The sequence below is a fragment of the Nerophis ophidion genome, linkage group LG05 (assembly GCF_033978795.1).
Source record: "Nerophis ophidion isolate RoL-2023_Sa linkage group LG05, RoL_Noph_v1.0, whole genome shotgun sequence".
In the NCBI taxonomy this organism is placed as follows: Eukaryota; Metazoa; Chordata; class Actinopteri; order Syngnathiformes; family Syngnathidae; genus Nerophis; species Nerophis ophidion.
In genome coordinates, this window is record NC_084615.1 from 2993402 (window position 1) to 3015919 (window position 22518).

The window sequence follows — 22518 nt, forward strand, 5'->3', positions numbered from 1 at the left end:
TCGTGGATTTAAAACATGATTCTGCCTCATTTTGTTGTGATGCCCCGCTGGATGCAGTAAACAATGTAACAAGGGTTTCCAAAATAAATCAACTCAAGTTAAGTTCAATAATAAATATGGCACTGCCATATTTATTATTGAAGTCACAAAGTGCATTATTTGTTCTAACATGCCTCAAAACAGCAGCTTGGAATTTGGGACATGCTTTCCCTGGGAGAGCATGAGGAGGTACCATGAATTGATTAACAGGGACCCCAACTTAAACAAGTTGAAAAACTTATTGGGGTGTTACCATTTAGTGGTCAATTGTACGGAATATGTACTGAACTGTGCAGTCTACTAATAAAAGTATCAATCAATCAATTAGGTTGAGGTGGAGTGGGGGGGGGTGGGGGGGGGGGTTGAGATGGTGGAGGGTAGGGGATAGCGGGGGGTGTAAATTGTAGCATCCCGGAAGAGTTTGAGCTGCAAGAGGTTCTGAGTATTTGTTCCGTTGTGTTTATGTTGTGTTACGGTGCGGATGTTCTACCGAAATGTGTTTGTCATTCTTTTTTGGTGTGGGCTCACAGTGTGGCGTATATTTGTAACAGTGTTAAAGTTGTTTATACAGACACCCTCAGTGTAACCTGTGTGGCTGTTGACCAAGTAAGCATTGCATTCACTTGTGTGTGTGTGAAAAGCCGAAGATATTATGTGACTGGGCCGGCACACAAAGGCAGTGTCTTTAAGGTTTATTGGCGCTCTGTACTTCTACCTATGTCCGTGTACACAGCGGCGTTTTAAAAAGTCATACATTTAACTTTTTGAAACCGATACCGATCATCTCCGATATCGGACATCTATAGTGTGTGTGTGTGTGTTGCGTGCGTGCGTGTGTGTGTGTGTGTGTGTGTGTGTGTGTGTGTGTGCGTGCGTGCGTGTTAGGTCAGGAAAAAACACGAGAGGCTATATCATCCCTGCAAGCCTGCTCCGCAGGTTTTTATATTTTTATAAAACCTGCGAAACAGGCTTGCAGGGATAAAATAGCCTCTGTTTTTTTTTTCCCTGACCTAACGTATATTCCGCTCTACCCCGGTATTGAGCACTGTATGACGAATAAACCACATAAACCTCGACTATTGATAGATATAATAATTTTACTAGTTTTTATTAGTTTTTTTTTACTAAAATCTAGTCTACTTCTCTTATTTTTTAGCTGTTTTTTGCAGTGAACATCCTAGTACAGTTTAAGTATAATTCACTTTTAGATGGAAATTGGGTTTCGGATTCCACATAGTCTTGTTTTAAGTACGTTGATAATTCAATCTCCGTGCTTTTTATTGCGTACAGGTGCAAAACAAAGCACCATGAATGGAATAGAAAGTACTTCATTGATCCCTGGGGGAAATTCAGCAAGCCAAATAAAGTTGAGTTTACAGTAATAGTCAGTCAAAGTGAACAATAGACTTAGAGTTGATGATTACTGGGGTTAGCCCAGCCAAACAATTAACGGTAGTACGGCGCTTCCCGGGTCCCCTATGTGTGTTTGTAGAGCCTGGTCTTGCACTGACACCCTGGTGGCCAAAATGTAATTTGCTGGTGATAAGACAGCTACAAGCGCTGCTGGAGGTCCGCCACTTTAAATGGACCCGGCGCGCTTAGATTGCCTCAAAGATTAGTTCCACCTCATATTCCCCGCTAATTTCAATGAGGAAGGCGGAAAAGAACGTGTATGCAAGTCTGTGTTGTCACGACAGTGTGACTGCTTGTGCAATTAAGCTCTTTCATGCATGTGTCTTATTGCATCAGTTGATGTAAACAAAATCTTGTGACCAGACAACTGTTTTCTGTGCCTTCTTGAATATAATATGAGTGCCAGCACTTTGATGAAGAAGGTGAGAAACACCATAACATTTAAGAGAGAAGTTGTTGCAAAGTACTCCCACGCTATTTTTGTGTGTCTAGTATGGATACATTTGAAATACTTCATTTTAGCAAATAAAATGTTTCGGTTTGCATACAAATTGGTTTCCAACGGAACAGTATAAAATATATATATATATTAGGGGTGTGGGGAAAAAAATCGATTCGAATACGAATCGCGATTCTCACGTTGTGCGATTCAGAATCGATTCTCATTTTACAAAAGTTGATTAAAAAAAAAGTTAATTTATTTTGTTTTTGTTTTTTTAAATCAATCCAACAAAACAATACACAGCAATACCATAACAATACAATCCAATTCCAAAACCAAACCTGAGCCAGCAACACTCAGAACTGCAATAAACAGAGCAATTGAGAGGAGACACAAACACCACACAGAACAAAACAAAAGTAGTGAATATTATCAACAACAGTATCAATATTAGTTATAATTTCAGCATAGCAGTGATTGAAAATCCCTCATTGACATTATCATTAGACATTTATAAAACAAAAAAGAACAATAGTGTCACAGTGGCTTACACTTGCATGGCATCTCATAAGCTGGACAACACACTGTGTCCAATGTTTTCACAAAGATAAAATAAGTCATACTTTTGGTTTCCAATTTAGTGGTCCCACTGCTTTTGTCGGTTTTGCAATGAAAAGGAATGAATTTGGAAAGAGTTCCTGGATATATATCGGTGATATTTACAAAACCTCAACTGACAACTTCCAACATGTGACCTCAGGTGACGGAGCCAATGATGTTAACATGATCCAAGCAGCCGATATCGGGATCGGCATATCCGGTCAGGAAGGAATGCAGGTACGAAGAAACAAGATGTTTTGCTCCTCCTTTAAGCTTCAACCCTTTCGGCACTTCAAGTTTTTATTAGTTTGGTCAAAATAAGAGGACAGAAACTGAATTCTATGGAAATCGGCTTAGACTTTGTCATACTGTTATTAACTTGTGGTCTGTCTTTTGTGTTCATGTGTATCTGTACTAATATGTTTGATTCAATAATTCCAAAGGTGTTATTCTGCTTTGACATCTGCAGGCAGTCATGGCAAGTGATTTTGCAATATCTCGCTTCAAACACCTGAACAAGCTCCTGCTGGTTCATGGACACTGGTGCTACACTCGCCTGGCCAACATGATCATTTACTTCTTCTTTAAAAATTTGGTGCGCTCACACAGAGTAGAGCTTGCTTGTGTTTATCACCAGCATGTACCCTTACCAACTTTTGCTTTATGTCTCAGGCCAATGTCAACATTCTCTTCTGGTATCAGTTCTACTCTGGTTTCACAGCGGCCACCATGACAGACTACTGGCTGCTGATTTTCTTCAACCTCTTCTTCACCTCAGTACCCCCCATCATGTTTGGGATCATGGACAAAGATGTTTCGGCAGAGGTGCTGCTCGGTGTCCCTGAGCTGTACAGGACTGGACAAGGTGCTGGGGTAAGGCGGTTGGTCAATGGATTATTTTGGAGTATTTCAAAAGTTTAGTGAGTGCTGCACACTCCTCCTATTTCAGGACCCATTTTAGTACAGAGAAAACTCTTTTCTGCCGCATGTGTTCGTAATCATTACCCAAAGCTTGTAGGAACGGAGACTGAAATTGAGAGCTTTGCCTCCGATCAGCCTCAGTGATCGGAGGTAGTCAGTAGTACCTAAACTTCCGAGAGTTTAGCTACTATTAAATATCCACATTTCCTGTCCACAGCTGTGTCCCTTAATAAAATATGTTGCTGAAATGCAAGGGATGTACTCACTTTAGTTATACTGAGATTCCATACTCTACATTTACAATTGAAGTTAAAAAGTGGCTTTGGAGCAGTTAAACCTACTCAGTGGTCTAGTGGTTAGAGTGTCTGCCCTGAGATGGTAGGTTGGGAGTTCAAACCCTGGCCGAGTCATACCAAAGACTATAAAAAAATGGGACCCATAGCCTCCCTGCTTGGCTCTCAGCTTCAAGGGGTTGGAATTGGGGGTTAAATCATCTGAAATGATTCCCGGGTGTGGCACCGCTGCTGCCCACTGCTCCCCTCACTTCCCAGGGGGTCATCTAGGGTGATGGGTCAAATGCAGAGGACACATTTCACCACACCTAGTGTGTGTGTGACAATCATTGCTACTTTAACTTTAACAAAGCTGCTCACACGGTCACTATGTTTGACAAATCAATTTAATGTGGATTATATTTATCCATGACATCATTTTTGTTGTCAATTGTGAGGTGTGTCTGTTAAATTCTTGGTTGTTTTTGTTGTTTTTACAAATGATGACAGATGTGAACAAGAGCATGTATTGTCTTTGTGTGATGATGTAAATGAGATGTGGTTGTATTGTATATCAAGTAAGTGTTCATGAAAGGGCATTTTATGACTTTTCTTCATTTGATTTTGTGATGTGGTATGATTTTATTGTAATGATTGCATGATTTTTGTATCCCTTTAATTTAGGTAGCCAGGGACTGCAGATGGAAATGAGCTATTTAGCTATAATCTGGTACAGAACATATCTGTCTTTGAGCTTAATGTTTCTGTTCATTGTCCAACAAAGACTCAACTAAACTCAAGTCCAAGTAAAAGCAGAGCATAAGAAAACTGCCTCTGTTATATTCAATGATGTGTGTTATATACTTTGTATGTTACCATTTTAGGTCTATCGATTTTCCACTTTCTGGATTAACATGCTTGATGGCTTCTATCAGAGTCTCATTTGCTTCTTCATTCCATACTTGGTAAGAATGTTTGGAGGTGGATGCTGCAGTTGCACATCAGTCTATATTCTAACTTGTGCTTTTTCTTCAGGCTTACCAGGGTTCGGACATTGACGTGTTTACCTTTGGAACTCCTTTGAACGCGGTTTCCTTCTTTACCATCATCCTGCATCTTTCGATAGAGATCAAAGCCTGGGTGACTACAAATCATTTTGATACATTTTTCTGAAATATGGAACTCTAAGTGTTATGGCTCTGCTTTTTTTTGTGGCTTGTAGACATTTGTCCACTGGATCACCATGCTGGGCAGTGTTGCGGTCTACCTCATCATAACGTTGCTGTTCACCTCTTGTGTTACTTGCAACTCGTACTGGACCCTGCAGAATCAAATGATAGACCCTGTTTTCTACCTTGTCTGCATCCTCACCGCTGTGGTGGCCCTGCTGCCCAGGTAGCTTTTTCATCGTCCTCCCTATCTGCTTCTCCGTGGGACTAATTCATACCGCGGTACCTTGGGTTTTGTACTTCACACTTTTCAGCAGAAGTTTATCCTAGTTTCCGTGTCTCAGTTATCGTGCGTTCAAACATTGCACGTGACAATCTAATTAGTTTGTCATTCTTTGTGGTTCGGTAGGCCACATCATTTTACGTGGCCTGCTACATCATTTTATGTCGTCCTGTACATCACTTTACATGGCCAGCCAAGTCATTTTATGTGGTCCGACACTTCATTTTAAGTGGCCAACCTCACCATTTTATGGGGTCCACCTCATCGTTTTAAGTTGCCAACCTGATCATTTTATGGGGTCCACCTCATCGCTTTAAGTGGCCAAGCTCATCATTTTATGGGGTCCACCTCATCGTTTTAAGTGGCCAAGCTCATCATTTTAATTGGCCCACCTCATCGTTTTAAGTGGCCCACCTCATCATTTTAAGTGGCCCACCTCGTCATTTTAAGTGGCCAAGCTCATCATTTTAATTGGCTCACCTCATCATTTTAAGTGGCTCACCTCATCATTTTATGTGGCCAAGCTCATCATTTTAAGTGGCCAAGCTCATCATTTTAATTGGCCCATCTCATCATTTTAAGTGGCCCACCTCATTTTAATTGGCCCACCTCATCATTTTAATTGGCCCACCTCATCATTTTAAGTGGCCCACCTCATCATTTTAAGTGGCCCACCTCGTCATTTTAAGTGGCCAAGCTCATCATTTTAAGTGGCCCACCTCATCATTTTAATTGGCCCACCTCATCATTTTAAGTGGCCCGCCTCATCATTTTAAGTGGCCCACCTCGTCATTTTAAGTGGCCCACCTCGTCATTTTAAGTGGCCCACCTCATCATTTTAAGTGGCCAAGCTCATCATTTTATGTGGCCCACCTCATTATTTTAATTGGCCTGCCACGTCATTTTATGTCATCCTGTACATCATTTTACGTGGCCAGCCAAGTCAATTTACGTGGCCAGCCAAGTCAATTTATGTGGTCCGCCCCTTCATTTTATGTTGCCTGCCTTATAAATGGGTTGTACTTGTATAGCGCTTTTCTACCTTCAAGGTACTCAAAGCGCTTTGACACTACTTCCACATTCACACACACATTCACACACTGATGGAGGGAGCTGCCATGCAAGGCGCCAACCAGCACCCATCAGGAGCAAGGGTGAAGTGTCTTGCTCAGGACACAACGGACGTGACGAGGTTGGTACTAGGTGGGATTTGAACCAGTGACCCTCGGGTTGCGCACGGCCACTCTCCCACTGCGCCACGCCGTCCTTATCATTTACATGGCCCACCTCATCATTTTATGTGGCCCACCTCATCACTTTACATGGCCAGCCAAGTAATTTTATGTGGTCCGCTCCTTCATTTTATGTTGCCCACCTCATTATTTTAAGTGGCCAACCTCATCTTTTTATGGGGTCCACCTCATCATACATCATACATCTTACACCTACTCAGTGGCCTAGTGGTTAGAGTGTCCGCCCTGAGATGGGTAGGTTGTGAGTTCAAACCCCGACCGAGTCATACCAAAGACTATAAAAAATTGGGACCCATTACCTCCCTGCTTGGCTCTCAGCATCAAGGCTTGGAATTGGGGCTTAAATCACCGTAAATGATTCCCGGGCGCGGCACCGCTGCTGCATACTGCTCCCCTCACCTCCCAGGGGGTGATCAAGGGTGATGGGTCAAATGCAGAGAATAATTTCACCACACCTAGTGTGTGTGTGACAATCATTGCTACTTTTACTTTAACTTAACTTAAGTGTCCCACCTCATAATTTTATATGGCCCACCTCATCATTTTATGTGGTACAGTAGGCCACATCATTTTAAGTGGCCCATCTCATCATTTTAATTGGCCCTCTTCATCATTTATGTGGCCCACCTCATCATTTTATGTGGTACAGTAGGCCACACCATTTTTTTTTTGCCCACCACATCATTTTACGTGGCCCTCCTCATCATTCAATATGGTCCACCATGTTTATAAAGCACTTTCTGACTTTGTTCTTTCAATTTTGAGAGAATAATGTACCGCGTGCAGTTTCATATGTTTTACACCTTGTTATTATCTGATCATGCATCAGGATGTTCCACGCATTTGTCTCTTTTTGTTATGGAAAAAAAGTACTTACTTATTTGCTTGTTACCTTGATTTAGGATTTCAAAGCAAGTTGTCGGGGCGGCATAGCTCGGTTGGTAGAGCGGCCGTGTCAGCAACTTGAGGGTTGCAGGTTCAATTCCCGCTTCTGCCATCCTAGTCACTGCCGTTGTGTCCTTGGGCAAGACACTTGACCCACCTGCTCCCAGTGCCACCCACACTGCTTTAAATGTAACTTAGATATTGGGTTTCACTATGTAAAAGTGCTTTGAGTCACTAGAGAAAAGCGCTATACAAATATAATTCACAAAATTCACTTGTCTATCAATATAATGGTAAAAAACTACAAATAATAATCCAAAACAGTTGTCTGTGCTATTTGATTGAGGACGCTATTATACGTTTTTTATTCATATACAGTACAGGCCAAAAGTTAGCACACACCTTTTATTTATTTTCATGACTGATTGTCCCTTAAGGCATCAAAACTATGACAGGTGAAAACCCTTTCAGGTGACTACCTCTTGAAGCTCATGGAGAGAATGCCAAGAGTGTGCAAAGCAGTAATCACAGCAAAGGGTGGCTATTTTGAAGAAACTACAATGTAAAACATGTTTTCAGTTATTTCACCTTTTTTGTGAAGTACATAACTCCACATGTGTTCATTCATAGTTCTGATGCCTTCAGTGACAATCTACAATATAAATAGTCATGAAAATAAAGAAAACACATTGAACAAGAAAGTGTGTCCAAACGTTTTGCCTTTCCTGCCCTCTGAGGGCAGCCATAATTGTGAAGTGGCCCTCAATATAAACCAGTTTGACTCTTCTCCTCTATCGGCTGGTTAACAAAATATAGTCCATTAACTATTGTATACAAAACAGAGGTGCTTTTTCACTGTAATTAAGCTTTCAACTTTTTAGTGTTTTGAAACTCCTCCTCTCAGTTTAATTTATGATTCCGCATTTTCTGCATCATTTCATAGAATGCACTGCTGTGTGTGTAAAGATGTATCAGGTGCAAAGATAACAGTTATGTTCCGGGATGCTCCACAGCTTCCGTATGCTCGTTGATGCCTCTCAAAGAGCAGATATTTAGAAGGAATGCCCTGATTTACATCAAAGTGCCGCATATTTTCCACTGGCCTACTTTCTCACTACTGCGCTCTCTCCCCCAGGTATGTGTTTCACGTGCTGAGGAACTCTATCGCCCCCACCCCGATTGTGCAAGCCAGGCATCTGGACCAACTGGATCCCTCCACCAGAGACGAGTGGATCAAAGAGTGGAGGGGCTTCAGGGGCGGAGGGGCGGTCAAAGTCTCCAAACTGTCCACGCCGCCTTCGCCCGTCCTGGACACGACTCCCCAGTCCCCAAGCAACTCCGATTTTTTAGGGAATGAAATCACACTTGAATCCATGCACATGTGACAAGCGACTGCACAGATTATACAATGAAGATCATTTATTCAGAAGTGGCTCATCGGGGGACATGCGGACCAAGCGACTGGCCTGCTTTTCACGTCGTCAGCAGGTAGACAAACACTCACTCAGTCTCACGTGTGAAATATCATGCATTGACCAAAGAAAGCTTGTTGAACCGTTCTCTTTTATTCGTAAGCTGTCACAGTGAACACATAAGCCTGTTACTGTACATTCCTGATGGGATTTCAGGGCACACAGTGGAAATTCTGTGAAGGAATGAATAGGCCGGTCCTGCCACGACTCTCCTAATGTTTTCAACATTTTGTGTGACGGTAACAACTGTTGTGCTCTTCAAATGCAGTTAAGAAAAGGTTACTTTTCTTACCACATGAAAGGGATTATGGAAATTCAATGCTTTAGCTCAATCCTCTTGTAAAAAAAAAAGGAGGGGGAGTTGATTTATCATTGGCATACTTCATTATATAGCAGCAGTGCCAGTTATATAATGTCCCACAAGCTGCTGTTTGTTCACTGCTGCGCTCTAGTGGTGGATGTCAGCAACTGCAGAAACCTCAAAAAGAATAGGTCAAGAAAATATGAAATAATGTTGCTGGTCAAGAAAGGCCTGAAATGTATTGGAAACATTTAGATGCATCACACAGTCCCCAGATATCATGCTGTCAGATTTGTTTCTTTTTTAATTGACATTTTTAGGGCCCGGGCAGCATGGTGGGTTAGTGTGTGTGCCTTACAATACAACAAAGGTCCTGAGTTCCATCCTGCATTCGGGATCTTTCTGTGTGAGGTATGCATGTCCTCCCTCTGACTGTGTGTTCCCTCCAAGTACACCGGCTTCCTCCCACCTCCAAAGACATGCACCTGGGGATAGGCCCCTCCCACCTCCAAAGACATGCACCTGGGGATAGGCCCCTCCCACCTCCAAAGACATGCACCTGGGGATAGGCCCCTCCCACCTCCAAAGACATGCACCTGGGGATAGGCCCCTCCCACCTCCAAAGACATGCACCTGGGGATAGGCCCCTCCCACCTCCAAAGACATGCACCTGGGGATAGGCCCCTCCCACCTCCAAAGACCTGCACCTGGGGATAGGTTGATTGGCTATAGCAGGCTTGTCCAAACTGTGGCCTGAGGGCCATTTGTGGCTCCCAGCTAATTTGTTAATGGCCCTCAGCCCATTCTAAAAAATACTATAATAAAAATATAAAACATAGAGTGTAATAAAAGAGTAAACAGTGACATGTAACAAGAAAAAGTTGCAATGTTGACACTAATAACACAAAGCTGCCAGGCGGACTTTTGTTGACCTGCTGAAGGCTCCAATTACTTCACTGGAACAATTTCACTTTCAAATATTTGGGGGGATAATATTGCATATTTTGTGCGAAACAACGTTTTCTTTCACAAAAAGGGCATCAAACAAACAAGAAAGTATGAGAAAAATGATAAAATCTTATAATCAAGAGATCTACAGACTTAAGCATTAAAAGTATACACATATAAATATACATTTGGCTTATTTTCCACACGTATTCTTTTTTTATTGTTATGAATTTTTGACCTATTTAGGGTTCCAATTACTTCACGTCAAATATTCCACTTTGAAATATTTTGGGGGAAAATGTTGCATAGTTTGTGTGTTTGCCATATAAATAAGGGTTTTGACATAAAGGCCATAAACATAAAAAACTAAATTTGAAATAAATGTATAACGACAGACAGACGTGAAGTTGATCTCGAGATTCAAGGGTTAAATGAAAAAAATAATAATTTATGACTCCATCCATTCCATCCATTTTCCACCGCTTATTCCCTTTCGGGGTCGCGGGGGGCGCTGGCGCCTATCTCTGCTACAATCGGGCAGAAGGCAGGGTACACCCTGGACAAGTCGTCACCTCATCGCAGGGCCAACACAGATAGACAGACAACATTCACACACTAGGGACCATTTAGTGTTGCCAATCAACCTATCCCCAGGTGCATGTCTTTGGAGGTGGGAGGGGCCTATCCCCAGGTGCATGTCTTTGGAGGTGGGAGGGGCCTATCCCCAGGTGCATGTCTTTGGAAGTGGGAGGAAGCCGGAGTACCCGGAGGGAACCCACGCATTCACGGGGAGAACATGCAAACTCCACACAGAAAGATCCCGAGCCTGGATTTGAACCCAGGATTGCAGGAACTTCGTATTGTGAGGCAGACGCACTAACCCCTCTGCCACCGTGAAGCCTATTTATGACTCATTTCTAATATTTTTATGACTTTGGGAGACCGGGGACCAAACTTGAGGAAAGCCATGAAGGTAAAAAAAACAACAACTATTGTATTGCTTTTAAAAAAAGAAAAATATCAAAATGGTCCCCGCATACTTCGATTTTTCAGTCTGCGGCCCTCAGTGGAAAAAGTTTGGACACCCCTGTGCTATAGTAAATGGTCCCTAGTGTGTGAATATTGTCTGTCTATTTGTGTTGGCCCTGTGATGAGGTGGAGACTTGTCCGCCTGTGTGCAGCTGGAATAGGCTCCAGCACCCCCACATCCCCTTATGGGACAAGCGGTACAAAATGGATTTTAGGGCCCCTGCATCATGCATACAGGTGGCATCAAAGCAATCTCATAAAAACACTCCTAGAATCAATGTCTTCTTTTACACATTTGGCTGATACAAATTAGAAAAATAGTCATAAATGTATCAAAACAACTGATTAGAAAAAAGTTAAGCAAATCACAAGATGTACTTATTTATCCAAATCTATTCCCAACATGTACTTTCCATGTCCACATTGAAATATTCATTTAGAATTTGGTTTAGTTCCTGTGTTAAGAAAAGAAAGGAACATGTAGTCGGAAAAGAATAATAGGTGTAAAACCAAATAACACTAAGGAAAATGAGGGGATATTATGTCAAGTCCAAAACACAAACCACTGATTAGAATAGTAAAGAAATAATGATTAATAAATAGGAAATACATATTTTACCATAAGAGGATATAAGTCAAAAACAGTGAGTTAAAAAAAAAAAAAAAGACTGAAAGTGTGTCACGTTAAGCTTGTGCCTTTCAGTCAAATTTACAGTTGAGGCCTCCCGTCCTCCTCGGGAAAATTATTATTTTGTCGACTTTTCTGCTGAGCCGACACTTTGTTTACTCTCACGACGCAACATGAACTAAAAACCAGTTTATTGATGAAATAGCTGGAGTTAGCCAAGCAGTGTTTTTCCTAATGTTTCCCAAGTTCTGCGCTTGCTGAATATCATGGACTTCATGGGACTGAAATGCGTACAAATGTTTCATTTCAAAAATCATTTTTTTATCCTCAGCATTTTTTAGGACCTGTGCTTTGTCTCACTCTTTTCCGTCAGTCATTTCTGGAACAATCCCTGCTTTTCCTCTCCCAAGTAATCAGATATATTAGTTTTACTAAAAAAACAAAAACAAAGGGGTTATCTTCTCACAACTACTACATCGTCTTTTAATGATAACTTGAAAAAAAACTATCCTTTGTTTAACAGATAAACAATGACAAGGTGTCGTATGATCCAGGTTAATAATTTGACGTGCTTTTATTATGAAGTTTACTCTCTGGACCAGAGGTCAGCAACCTTCTTGAAAGCAAGACCTACTTCTTGGCTACTGATTCATGCCAAGGGCTCCCAGTTTGATACACACTTCAATACATTGCCAGAAATAGCCAATTTTTGAACTCTGTTATTATTAATAATGAATGATATTTATCTGAATTATTTCTCACAATAAATATATATAGAAACAGATAAATATTTGTATAAATATATTTCGACTCTTTAAAATTCAAAATTCAACCGAAAAAAAGAAGAGAAAACTAGCTCATTCGAATCTTTTTGAAAAAAATGTAAAAAATAATTTATGGCACGTCATTAGTCATTTTTCCTGATTAAGATTCATTTTAGAATTTGGATGACATGTTTTAAATAAGTTAAAATCCAATCTGCACTTTGTTAGAATATATAACAAAATGGAGCAAGTTGTATTTCAATCCATCCATTTCCTACCGCTTATTCCCTTTGGGGTCGCTGGTGCCTATCAGCTACAATCGGACGGAAGGCGGCGTACACCCTGGACATGTCGCCACCTCATCGCAGGCTGTATTTCTAACAAGGACAAACACATTTTTTTAAATTATAATCATAAGTTTGAAGAAATATTTCACAAATATTCTTTGTCGAAAAAAACAGAAGCTAAAATGAAGAATTAAATTAAAATGTATTTATTATTCTTTACAATAAAAAAAAAGTACTTGAACATTGATTTAAATTGTCAGTAAAGAAGAGGAAGGAATTTAAAAGGTAAAAATGTATATGTGTTTTAAAATCATTTTTAAGGTTGTATTTTTTTTCTAAAATTGTTTTTCTGAAAGTTATAAGAAGCAAAGTAAAAAAAATGAATTTATTTAAACAAGTGAAGACCAAGTCTTTAGAATATTTTCAAATTCTATTTGAGTTTTGTCTCTCTTAGAATTAAAAATGTCGAGCAAAGCGAGACCAGCTTGCTAGTAAATAAATACCATTTAAAAATAGAGGCAGCTCACTGGTAAGTGCTGCTATTTGAGCTATTTTTAGAACAGGCCAGCGGGCGACTCATCTGGTCCTTACGGGCGACTCATCTGGTCCTTACGGGCGACCTGGTCTTGGTGACCCCTGGTCTCGAGGCAGAAAATGAGGGCACATTGAAGGCAGCCTGATCTTGAGGATCCATTCATCCGTTCCAAAAACTCACTTGTTTGAATAATTCTATGTTTTTTTTTTTTTTTTTGAAGTAACTTGCTTTCATCAAGGAAAGAAAGCGTTGTATCAGTTTTTAGATTAGGATCAGAATCCTTCACATTGTCACATCCCACACTGTTGGTGAGCATTATTCTGAAACATTGATAATCATTTCATTTGGCTTATCTTTTTATTGCAAACACTCCATGGGGTGGTGCCTTATCCTGTATGCCGTCCGATACGCATTGGCAGGTAGATGACCACAGTGCAACTGACATTTACTAACCCCTCTATTTGACACATTTTTGCCGGAGTAGGACCCCCAACGCAGAGAAGAAATGGTAAGAATGATAACAAAAAGGAGTGAGGGGAAGTAACTAAGGATGCACACAAAAGGTGTGGGCAAAAAAACAGTTGACACTACACGGCAGCGCCGGATCGGAGCCACAAGGACCAGAGGAGATGAACACAACTGGAAGGGTGAACCATCAGGGATCTTCTGGTGCCGTGTGAATGGACTGGAGAGCTTAAGACAGGCCCATTCATCCAGCAACCGAGGGGCCACATCCGCCCTACCAAATCTTTTCAGAACATCGCCCAAATAGGGTTGATGAAACCATTGAAACTAGGGTTGATGAAACCATTGAAAGTAGGGTTGATCATGTATGCAGTACTCCCGCCAACCTGCAGGGGGCAACAGCGAGGCACAGTGAAGAAGCATTCATTCAATGTTCTTCCTCGAGCAAGAGCTTGAGTCCTTGTTTCCTTGCGGACCTTTTGAGCGACGGACACAGTGTTCCAGGCAAGCAACAACGGTAGAAATCCCCATAGACATCTTAGAATTAGACGCAGCATTGACTGCTGGGACGCGAGAAATTTGGCCGCCATCTTGAAGTGGTGAGCAGCCTAAACGGCCAGTTGACAGGTACACAGGTGTTCAGCCTTTTCCTGCTCAAATGAGCAGATTGTTGGAAATAGGAATCGGGGGACTACTTTTCACAAGTAAGATTTAACATGAAACATTTGGTTGTATTTTGTGAAAAGAATATTACCATAGAGCTGAGAAGTATACACACAATATACATATATTGTATAAAGAAGTATATATTCAATATACATATATTGTATAAAGAAGTATATATTCAATATACATATATTGTATAAAGAAGTATATATTCAATATACATATATTGTATAAAGAAGTATATATTCAATATACATATATTGTATAAAGAAGTATATATTCAATATACATATATTGTATAAAGCTCCCTGCAAACCATCATGCCTTCAGTGTGCATATTGTAGAAAGTTTTCTGCAAACCTATGTAATGTTTTATTTTTTGAGAATGCCCCAGAATGCTTCATTTGTATGTGAAAATCACAAAGAAACACACATATATTCCACTTCTCTGGGAATATATTCCCACTTTTGATCTCGGACGTCTGTTTTTTTATAGCATAAAAGAATATTCTATTACTGTTGAGCAAAATATAAATAATAAAACAGGCCGAAACATGTGTCCTTCATCATAGCCACACGTATGACCAAAAAGCCCGTGAAAATCAGTGTTATTCACTATTCAGTGAGGTGAAATGAATGAAATGCGCTGACAGATTCTTGCTCCTGTCAAACGCTCTCATTGAAGCGGGTCACCACTCCAAGATGGCGGCCCCGCAGTGAAGCGGGTCACCACTCCAAGATGGCGGCCCCGCAGTGGCGCTCCATGCTGTGTCCACTTAGAAGATGTCACTTTCATCACCAAACATTTGGAAGTAGATAGCATTTGTACATAAAGACATTTTCTTGGTTTTGTATTGAAATGGTTGACTTTGGGATGTATTTTGTATTCGTGGTTGTGTTGTTTTTTGTCTGAGTAACGTTCAAACCTCTTTTAATACATGTAGTGCTAAATTTGACCAGTAGTAGGCGACAACGCTAAAAGTGAGACGTCACATACAATGTTTAATGTGTGTCATTTCTAGAAGTGTAAACATCCATCCATCCATTTTCTATGTGTAAACATTTGTAGTTTATTGTGTAAATATATCAACTGACTCCACTTTACGTACAGTATGTAAAATACACAATGGACGGTATACTTTGATGTTTAATGTTTATGTTTTCATCCTTACAAACCTAAATGAAGGAAGAAATGGAAAGAAATAAAAGAAGGAAAATAATTGAAAAGAAGATGCAACAAAAACTGGAGTTTTTTTCCTTAACTATCTGCACACGCTGGAAAGGAGTAGGGAGGGCAGAATAGTGGATTTATTCCCAGTGAAGTGTGGAAGCTGATGTGTTTACTTTGCAATCGAGTAAACACACTTTTAAAGAAATAGAAGCTGCGGAGGAACTTTCTGATGGAACATCCACATCCCATTTCCGGCCCCTGAGGCCTTGGGCAAAACTCAAAACCAGTGAAGTTTTGTAATTTGTGAATAAAAACATAATACAAAATGATTTGCAAATCCTTTTCAACTTATATTTAATTGAGACGACTGCAAAGACAGGATATTCAATGTTCGAACTGAGAAACTTTTTTTTTTTTTTCAAATCATTAACTTAGAATTTAATGGCAGCAACACACATGGCAAAAAAGGCATTTTTACCACTGTTACATCACCTTTCCTTTTAACAACACTCCGTAAACGTTTGGGAACTGAGGAGACACATTTTTGGAGCTTTTCAGGTGGAACTCTTTCCCATTCTTGCTTGATGTACAGCGTTAGTCGTTCAACACTATTTTGGGGTATTTTAGAATTGATATTGTGCCACACATTTTCAATGAGAGACAGATCTGGACTACAGGCAGGCCAGTCTAGTACCCGCACTATTTTACTATGAAGCCACGGTGCTGTATCACGTGGCTGGGCATTGTCTTGCTAAAATAAGCAGGGGCGTCCATGACAACGTTGCTTGGATGGCAACTTATGTTGCTCCAAAAGCTGTATGTACCTTTCAGCATTAATGGTGCCATCACAGATGTGTAAGTTACCCATGTCTTGGGCACTAATGCACCCCCATACCATCACACATGTGTAAGTTACCCATGTCTTGTTCACTAATACACCCCCATACCATCACACATGTGTAAGTTACCCATGCCTTGGGCACTAATACACCCCCATACCATCACACATGTGTAAGTTAGTCATGTCTTGTTCACTAATACACCCCCATACCATCACACATGTGTAAGTTACCCATGTCTTGTTCACTAATACACCCCCATACCATCACACATGTGTAAGTTACCCATGTCTTGTTCACTAATACACCCCCATACCATCACACATGTGTAAGTTACCCATGTCTTGTTCACTAATACACCCCCATACCATCACACATGTGTAAGTTACCCATGTCTTGTTCACTAATACACCCCCGTACCATCACACATGTGTAAGTTAGTCATGTCTTGTTCACTAATACACCCCCATACCATCACACATGTGTAAGTTACCCATGTCTTGTTCACTAATACACCCCCATACCATCACACATGTGTAAGTTACCCATGCCTTGTTCACTAATACACCCCCATACCATCACACATGTGTAAGTTACCCATGTCTTGTTCACTAATACACCCCCATACCATCACACATGTGTAAGTTAGTCATGTCTTGTTCACTAATACACCCCCATACCATCACACATGTGTAAGTTACCCATGCCTTGTTCACTAATACACCCCCATACCATCACACATGTGTAAGTTACCCATGTCTTGTTCACTAATACACCCCCATACCATCACACATGTGTAAGTTACCCATGTCTTGTTCACTAATACACCCCCATACCATCACACATGTGTAAGTTACCCATGTCTTGTTCACTAATACACCCCCATACCATCACACATGTGTAAGTTACCCATGCCTTGGGCACTAATACACCCCCATACCATCACACATGTGTAAGTTAGTCATGTCTTGTTCACTAATACACCCCCATACCATCACACATGTGTAAGTTACCCATGTCTTGTTCACTAATACACCCCCATACCATCACACATGTGTAAGTTACCCATGTCTTGTTCACTAATACACCCCCATACCATCACACATGTGTAAGTTAGTCATGTCTTGTTCACTAATACACCCCCATACCATCACACATGTGTAAGTTACCCATGTCTTGTTCACTAATACACCCCCATACCATCACACATGTGTAAGTTACCCATGTCTTGTTCACTAATACACCCCCATACCATCACACATGTGTAAGTTACCCATGTCTTGTTCACTAATACACCCCCATACCATCACACATGTGTAAGTTAGTCATGTCTTGTTCACTAATACACCCCCATACCATCACACATGTGTAAGTTACCCATGTCTTGTTCACTAATACACCCCCATACCATCACACATGTGTAAGTTACCCATGTCTTGTTCACTAATACACCCCCATACCATCACACATGTGTAAGTTACCCATGTCTTGTTCACTAATACACCCCCATACCATCACACATGTGTAAGTTACCCATGTCTTGTTCACTAATACACCCCCATACCATTTCACATGTGTAAGTTAGTCATGTCTTGTTCACTAATACACCCCCATACCATCACACATGTGTAAGTTACCCATGTCTTGTTCACTAATACACCCCCATACCATCACACATGTGTAAGTTACCCATGTCTTGTTCACTAATACACCCCCATACCATCACACATGTGTAAGTTACCCATGTCTTGTTCACTAATACACCCCCATACCATCACACATGTGTAAGTTACCCATGTCTTGGGCACTAATACACCCCCATACCATCACACATGTGTAAGTTAGTCATGTCTTGTTCACTAATACACCCCCATACCATCACACATGTGTAAGTTACCAGTGTCTTGTTCACTAATACACCCCCATACCATCACACATGTGTAAGTTACCCATGTCTTGTTCACTAATACACCCCCATACCATCACACATGTGTAAGTTACCCATGTCTTGTTCACTAATACACCCCCATACCATCACACATGTGTAAGTTACCCATGTCTTGTTCACTAATACACCCCCATACCATCACACATGTGTAAGTTACCCATGTCTTGGGCACTAATACACCCCCATACCATCACACATGTGTAAGTTACCCATGTCTTGTTCACTAATACACCCCCATACCATCACACATGTGTAAGTTACCCATGTCTTGTTCACTAATACACCCCCATACCATCACACATGTGTAAGTTAGTCATGTCTTGTTCACTAATACACCCCCATACCATCACACATGTGTAAGTTACCCATGTCTTGTTCACTAATACACCCCCATACCATCACACATGTGTAAGTTACCCATGTCTTGGGCACTAATACACCCCCATACCATCACACATGTGTAAGTTACCCATGTCTTGTTCACTAATACACCCCCATACCATCACACATGTGTAAGTTACCCATGTCTTGTTCACTAATACACCCCCATACCATCACACATGTGTAAGTTACCCATGTCTTGTTCACTAATACACCCCCATACCATCACACATGTGTAAGTTACCCATGTCTTGTTCACTAATACACCCCCATACCATCACACATGTGTAAGTTACCCATGTCTTGTTCACTAATACACCCCCATACCATCACACATGTGTAAGTTACCCATGTCTTGTTCACTAATACACCCCCATACCATCACACATGTGTAAGTTAGTCATGCCTTGGGCACTAATACACCCCCATACCATCACACATGTGTAAGTTACCCATGTCTTGGGCACTAATACACCCCCATACCATCACACATGTGTAAGTTACCCATGTCTTGTTCACTAATACACCCCCATACCATCACACATGTGTAAGTTACCCATGTCTTGGGCACTAATACACCCCCATACCATCACACATGTGTAAGTTACCCATGCCTTGGGCACTAATACACCCCCATACCATCACACATGTGTAAGTTACCCATGTCTTGTTCACTAATACACACCCATACCATCACACATGTGTAAGTTACCCATGTCTTGTTCACTAATACACCCCCATACCATCACACATGTGTAAGTTACCCATGTCTTGTTCACTAATACACCCCCATACCATCACACATGTGTAAGTTACCCATGTCTTGTTCACTAATACACCCCCATACCATCACACATGTGTAAGTTACCCATGTCTTGTTCACTAATACACCCCCATACCATCACACATGTGTAAGTTAGTCATGCCTTGGGCACTAATACACCCCCATACCATCACACATGTGTAAGTTACCCATGTCTTGGGCACTAATACACCCCCATACCATCACACATGTGTAAGTTACCCATGTCTTGTTCACTAATACACCCCCATACCATCACACATGTGTAAGTTACCCATGTCTTGGGCACTAATACACCCCCATACCATCACACATGTGTAAGTTACCCATGCCTTGGGCACTAATACACCCCCATACCATCACACATGTGTAAGTTACCAATGTCTTGTTCACTAATACACCCCCATACCATCACACATGTGTAAGTTAGTCATGTCTTGTTCACTAATACACCCCCATACCATCACACATGTGTAAGTTACCCATGTCTTGTTCACTAATACACCCCCATACCATCACACATGTGTAAGTTACCCATGTCTTGTATTGTATTAGTGAACAAGACATGGGTAACTTACACATCTGTGAAGGCACCATTAATGCTGAAAGGTACATACAGCTTTTGGAACAACATATGCTGCCATCTAAGCATCGTCTTTTTCATGGATGCCCCTGCTTATTTCAGCAAGACAATGCCAAGTCCCATTCAGCACGTGTTACAACAGCGTGGCTTCGAAAAAAAAGAGTGCGGGTACTTTCCTAGCCCGCCTGCAGTCCAGACCTGTCTCCCATGGAAAATGTGTGGCGCATTATGAAGCGTAAAATACGACAGACTGTTGAAGGACTGAAGCTCTACATAAAACAAGAATGGGAAAGAATTCCACTTTCAAAGCTTCAACAAATAGTTTCCTCAATTCCCAAACGTTTATTGAGTGTTGTTAAAAGAAAATGTGATGTAACACAATGGTGAACATGCCCTTTCCCAACTACTTTGGCATGTGTTGCAGCCATGAAATTCTAAGCTAATTATTTGCACACAAAAAATTAAGTTTATGAGTTTGAACATAAAATATGTTGTCTTTGTAGCATATTCAATTGAATATGGCTTGAAAAGGATTTGCACATCATTGTATTCTGTTTATATTTACATCTAACACAATTTCCCAACTCATTTGTAAACAAATACTAATATTGGCCTGCAAGACCAAACTCCGGGTAAGAAGAGCCTGCAGTTGCCATGACTTCCTCCAACCTAGCTCCGCCCATTGAACGTGACGTAGCGTGGTCGCGCTGGCTCACGTTTGCATGTGAAAAAGGAAACGAAAGAGCTTGCCAGAGATTTGTTTTTCTACCCGAGAAAGAAGTCTATTTTTAAAGCCACTTTTCTGCTCCCCCAGTCGCACACACAATGTTACGACGTGTCCGCATTGTCGCTGGCAAGGACGGCTGAGGAGAAGAAGCTAATGTGGCTAATGCTACCCGCCAGTCGCTGAGCGTCACTTCAAGTCCAACAAGGTGAGTGCGGGGATTTTAATACTTTTTTACTTCAACTTTTTGGAAGATCAATTCTTCCAGGGCAAGATGCGGCGTCAGCTGACTAAATACAGAAGTCCTGTTGTCATTCTTACTTAATAAGCCGGCTCATGAACGCTAAATGCGACACCAGCTTCCTTGTTAGCTCCTTAGCTCATATAACTTACATTCTGTTGACTTCCTCGTGCTTTTTACACATTTTTGCGCTCAAATGTCTTCCTACTGAATGGCAATTGTTTAGTTTATTTCGAACATGCTTAACAAACTTTACTTTTAAAAGCGTGTACGATTCAATAATTGTAACTGCAGTGACAACATCAATCAATCCATCAATGTTTACTTATCCATCCATCCATTTCCTACCGCTTATTCCCTTTGGCGTCGCGGGGGGCGCTGGTGCCTATTTCAGCTACAATCGGGCGGAAGGCGGGGTACACCCTGGACAAGTCGCCGGGCCAACACAGATAGACAGACAACATTAAAGACCTACTGAAATGAGATGTTCTTATTCAAAAGGGGATAGCAGCTCCATTCTATGTGTCATACTTCATCATTTTGTGACATTGCCATATTTTTGCTGAAAGGATTTAGTAGAGAACATCCACGATAAAGTCTGCAACTTTTGGTCGCTAATAAAAAAAGCCTTTTCTGTACCAGAAGTAGCAGACGATGTGCACGTGACATCACGGGTTGTCGGGCTCCTCACATCTGAACATTGTTTATAATGTGAGCCTACAGCAGCAAGAGCTATTCGGACCGAGAAAGCGACAATTCCCCCTTTAATTTGAGCAAGGATGAAAGATTCATGGATGAGGAAATTTAGAGTGAAGGACTAGAAAAGAAGAAAAAAAGCGATTGCATTGGGAGCGATTCAGATGTTTTTAGACACATTTACTAGGATAATTCTGGGAAATCCCTTATTTTTCTATTGTGTTGCTAGTGTTTTAGTGAGTTAAATAGTACCTGATAGTCGGAGGGGTGCGACCACAGGTGTGTTTACGCCAGTGTCTCACGAAGCTGCAGCAGGACAGAAGCTCCGCTGATCTCCGGTAAGAGGCGACTTATTACCAGCATTTTCTCACCGAAAACTGCCGGTTGACATGTAGTCGAGATCCATGTTGGCTTGACCGCTCTGATCCATAGTAAAGCTTCACCTCCGGGAATTTTAAACAAGGAAACACCGTGTGGCTAAAGGCTAAAAGCTTCCCACCTCCATCTTTCTACTTTGACTTCTCCATTATTAATTGAACAAATTGCAAAAGATTCAGCAACACAGATGTCCAAAATACTGTGTAATTATGCGATGAAAAGAGAGGACTTTTAGCCGTAAATGGTGCTGGGCTAATATGTCCCCTCCAAACAATAACCTCACAAACACGCGTCATCATTTCACAATGTTTTCAACAGTAAACTATACGGGAAATTTCAAATTGTAATTTAGTAAACTAAACCAGCCGTATTGGCATGTGTTG

At 41.1% G+C, this 22518-nt stretch overlaps 2 protein-coding genes across 3 annotated transcripts in view; both read left to right on the top strand.

Annotated features, from left to right (window-relative positions):
- atp10b (ATPase phospholipid transporting 10B) overlaps window positions 1-14949 on the top strand; it is a 56470-nt gene extending 41521 nt beyond the window's left edge. For both annotated transcript variants that reach the window (XM_061899717.1, XM_061899718.1), the window contains 7 exons: window positions 2655-2731; window positions 2964-3089; window positions 3167-3367; window positions 4572-4652; window positions 4723-4827; window positions 4910-5082; window positions 8413-14949. In XM_061899717.1, the coding sequence (XP_061755701.1) occupies window positions 2655-2731; window positions 2964-3089; window positions 3167-3367; window positions 4572-4652; window positions 4723-4827; window positions 4910-5082; window positions 8413-8662 (1013 nt within the window). In that variant the 3' untranslated portion in view covers window positions 8663-14949. The remainder of the gene's footprint in view (window positions 1-2654; window positions 2732-2963; window positions 3090-3166; window positions 3368-4571; window positions 4653-4722; window positions 4828-4909; window positions 5083-8412) is intronic.
- Window positions 14950-20770: 5821 nt separating this feature from the next.
- Window positions 20771-22518, top strand: part of atp7a (ATPase copper transporting alpha) — a 31483-nt gene continuing 29735 nt past the window's right edge. The window contains exon 1 of the mRNA XM_061899721.1: window positions 20771-21028. The gene's annotated coding sequence lies outside the window, so the exon portion shown is untranslated. The remainder of the gene's footprint in view (window positions 21029-22518) is intronic.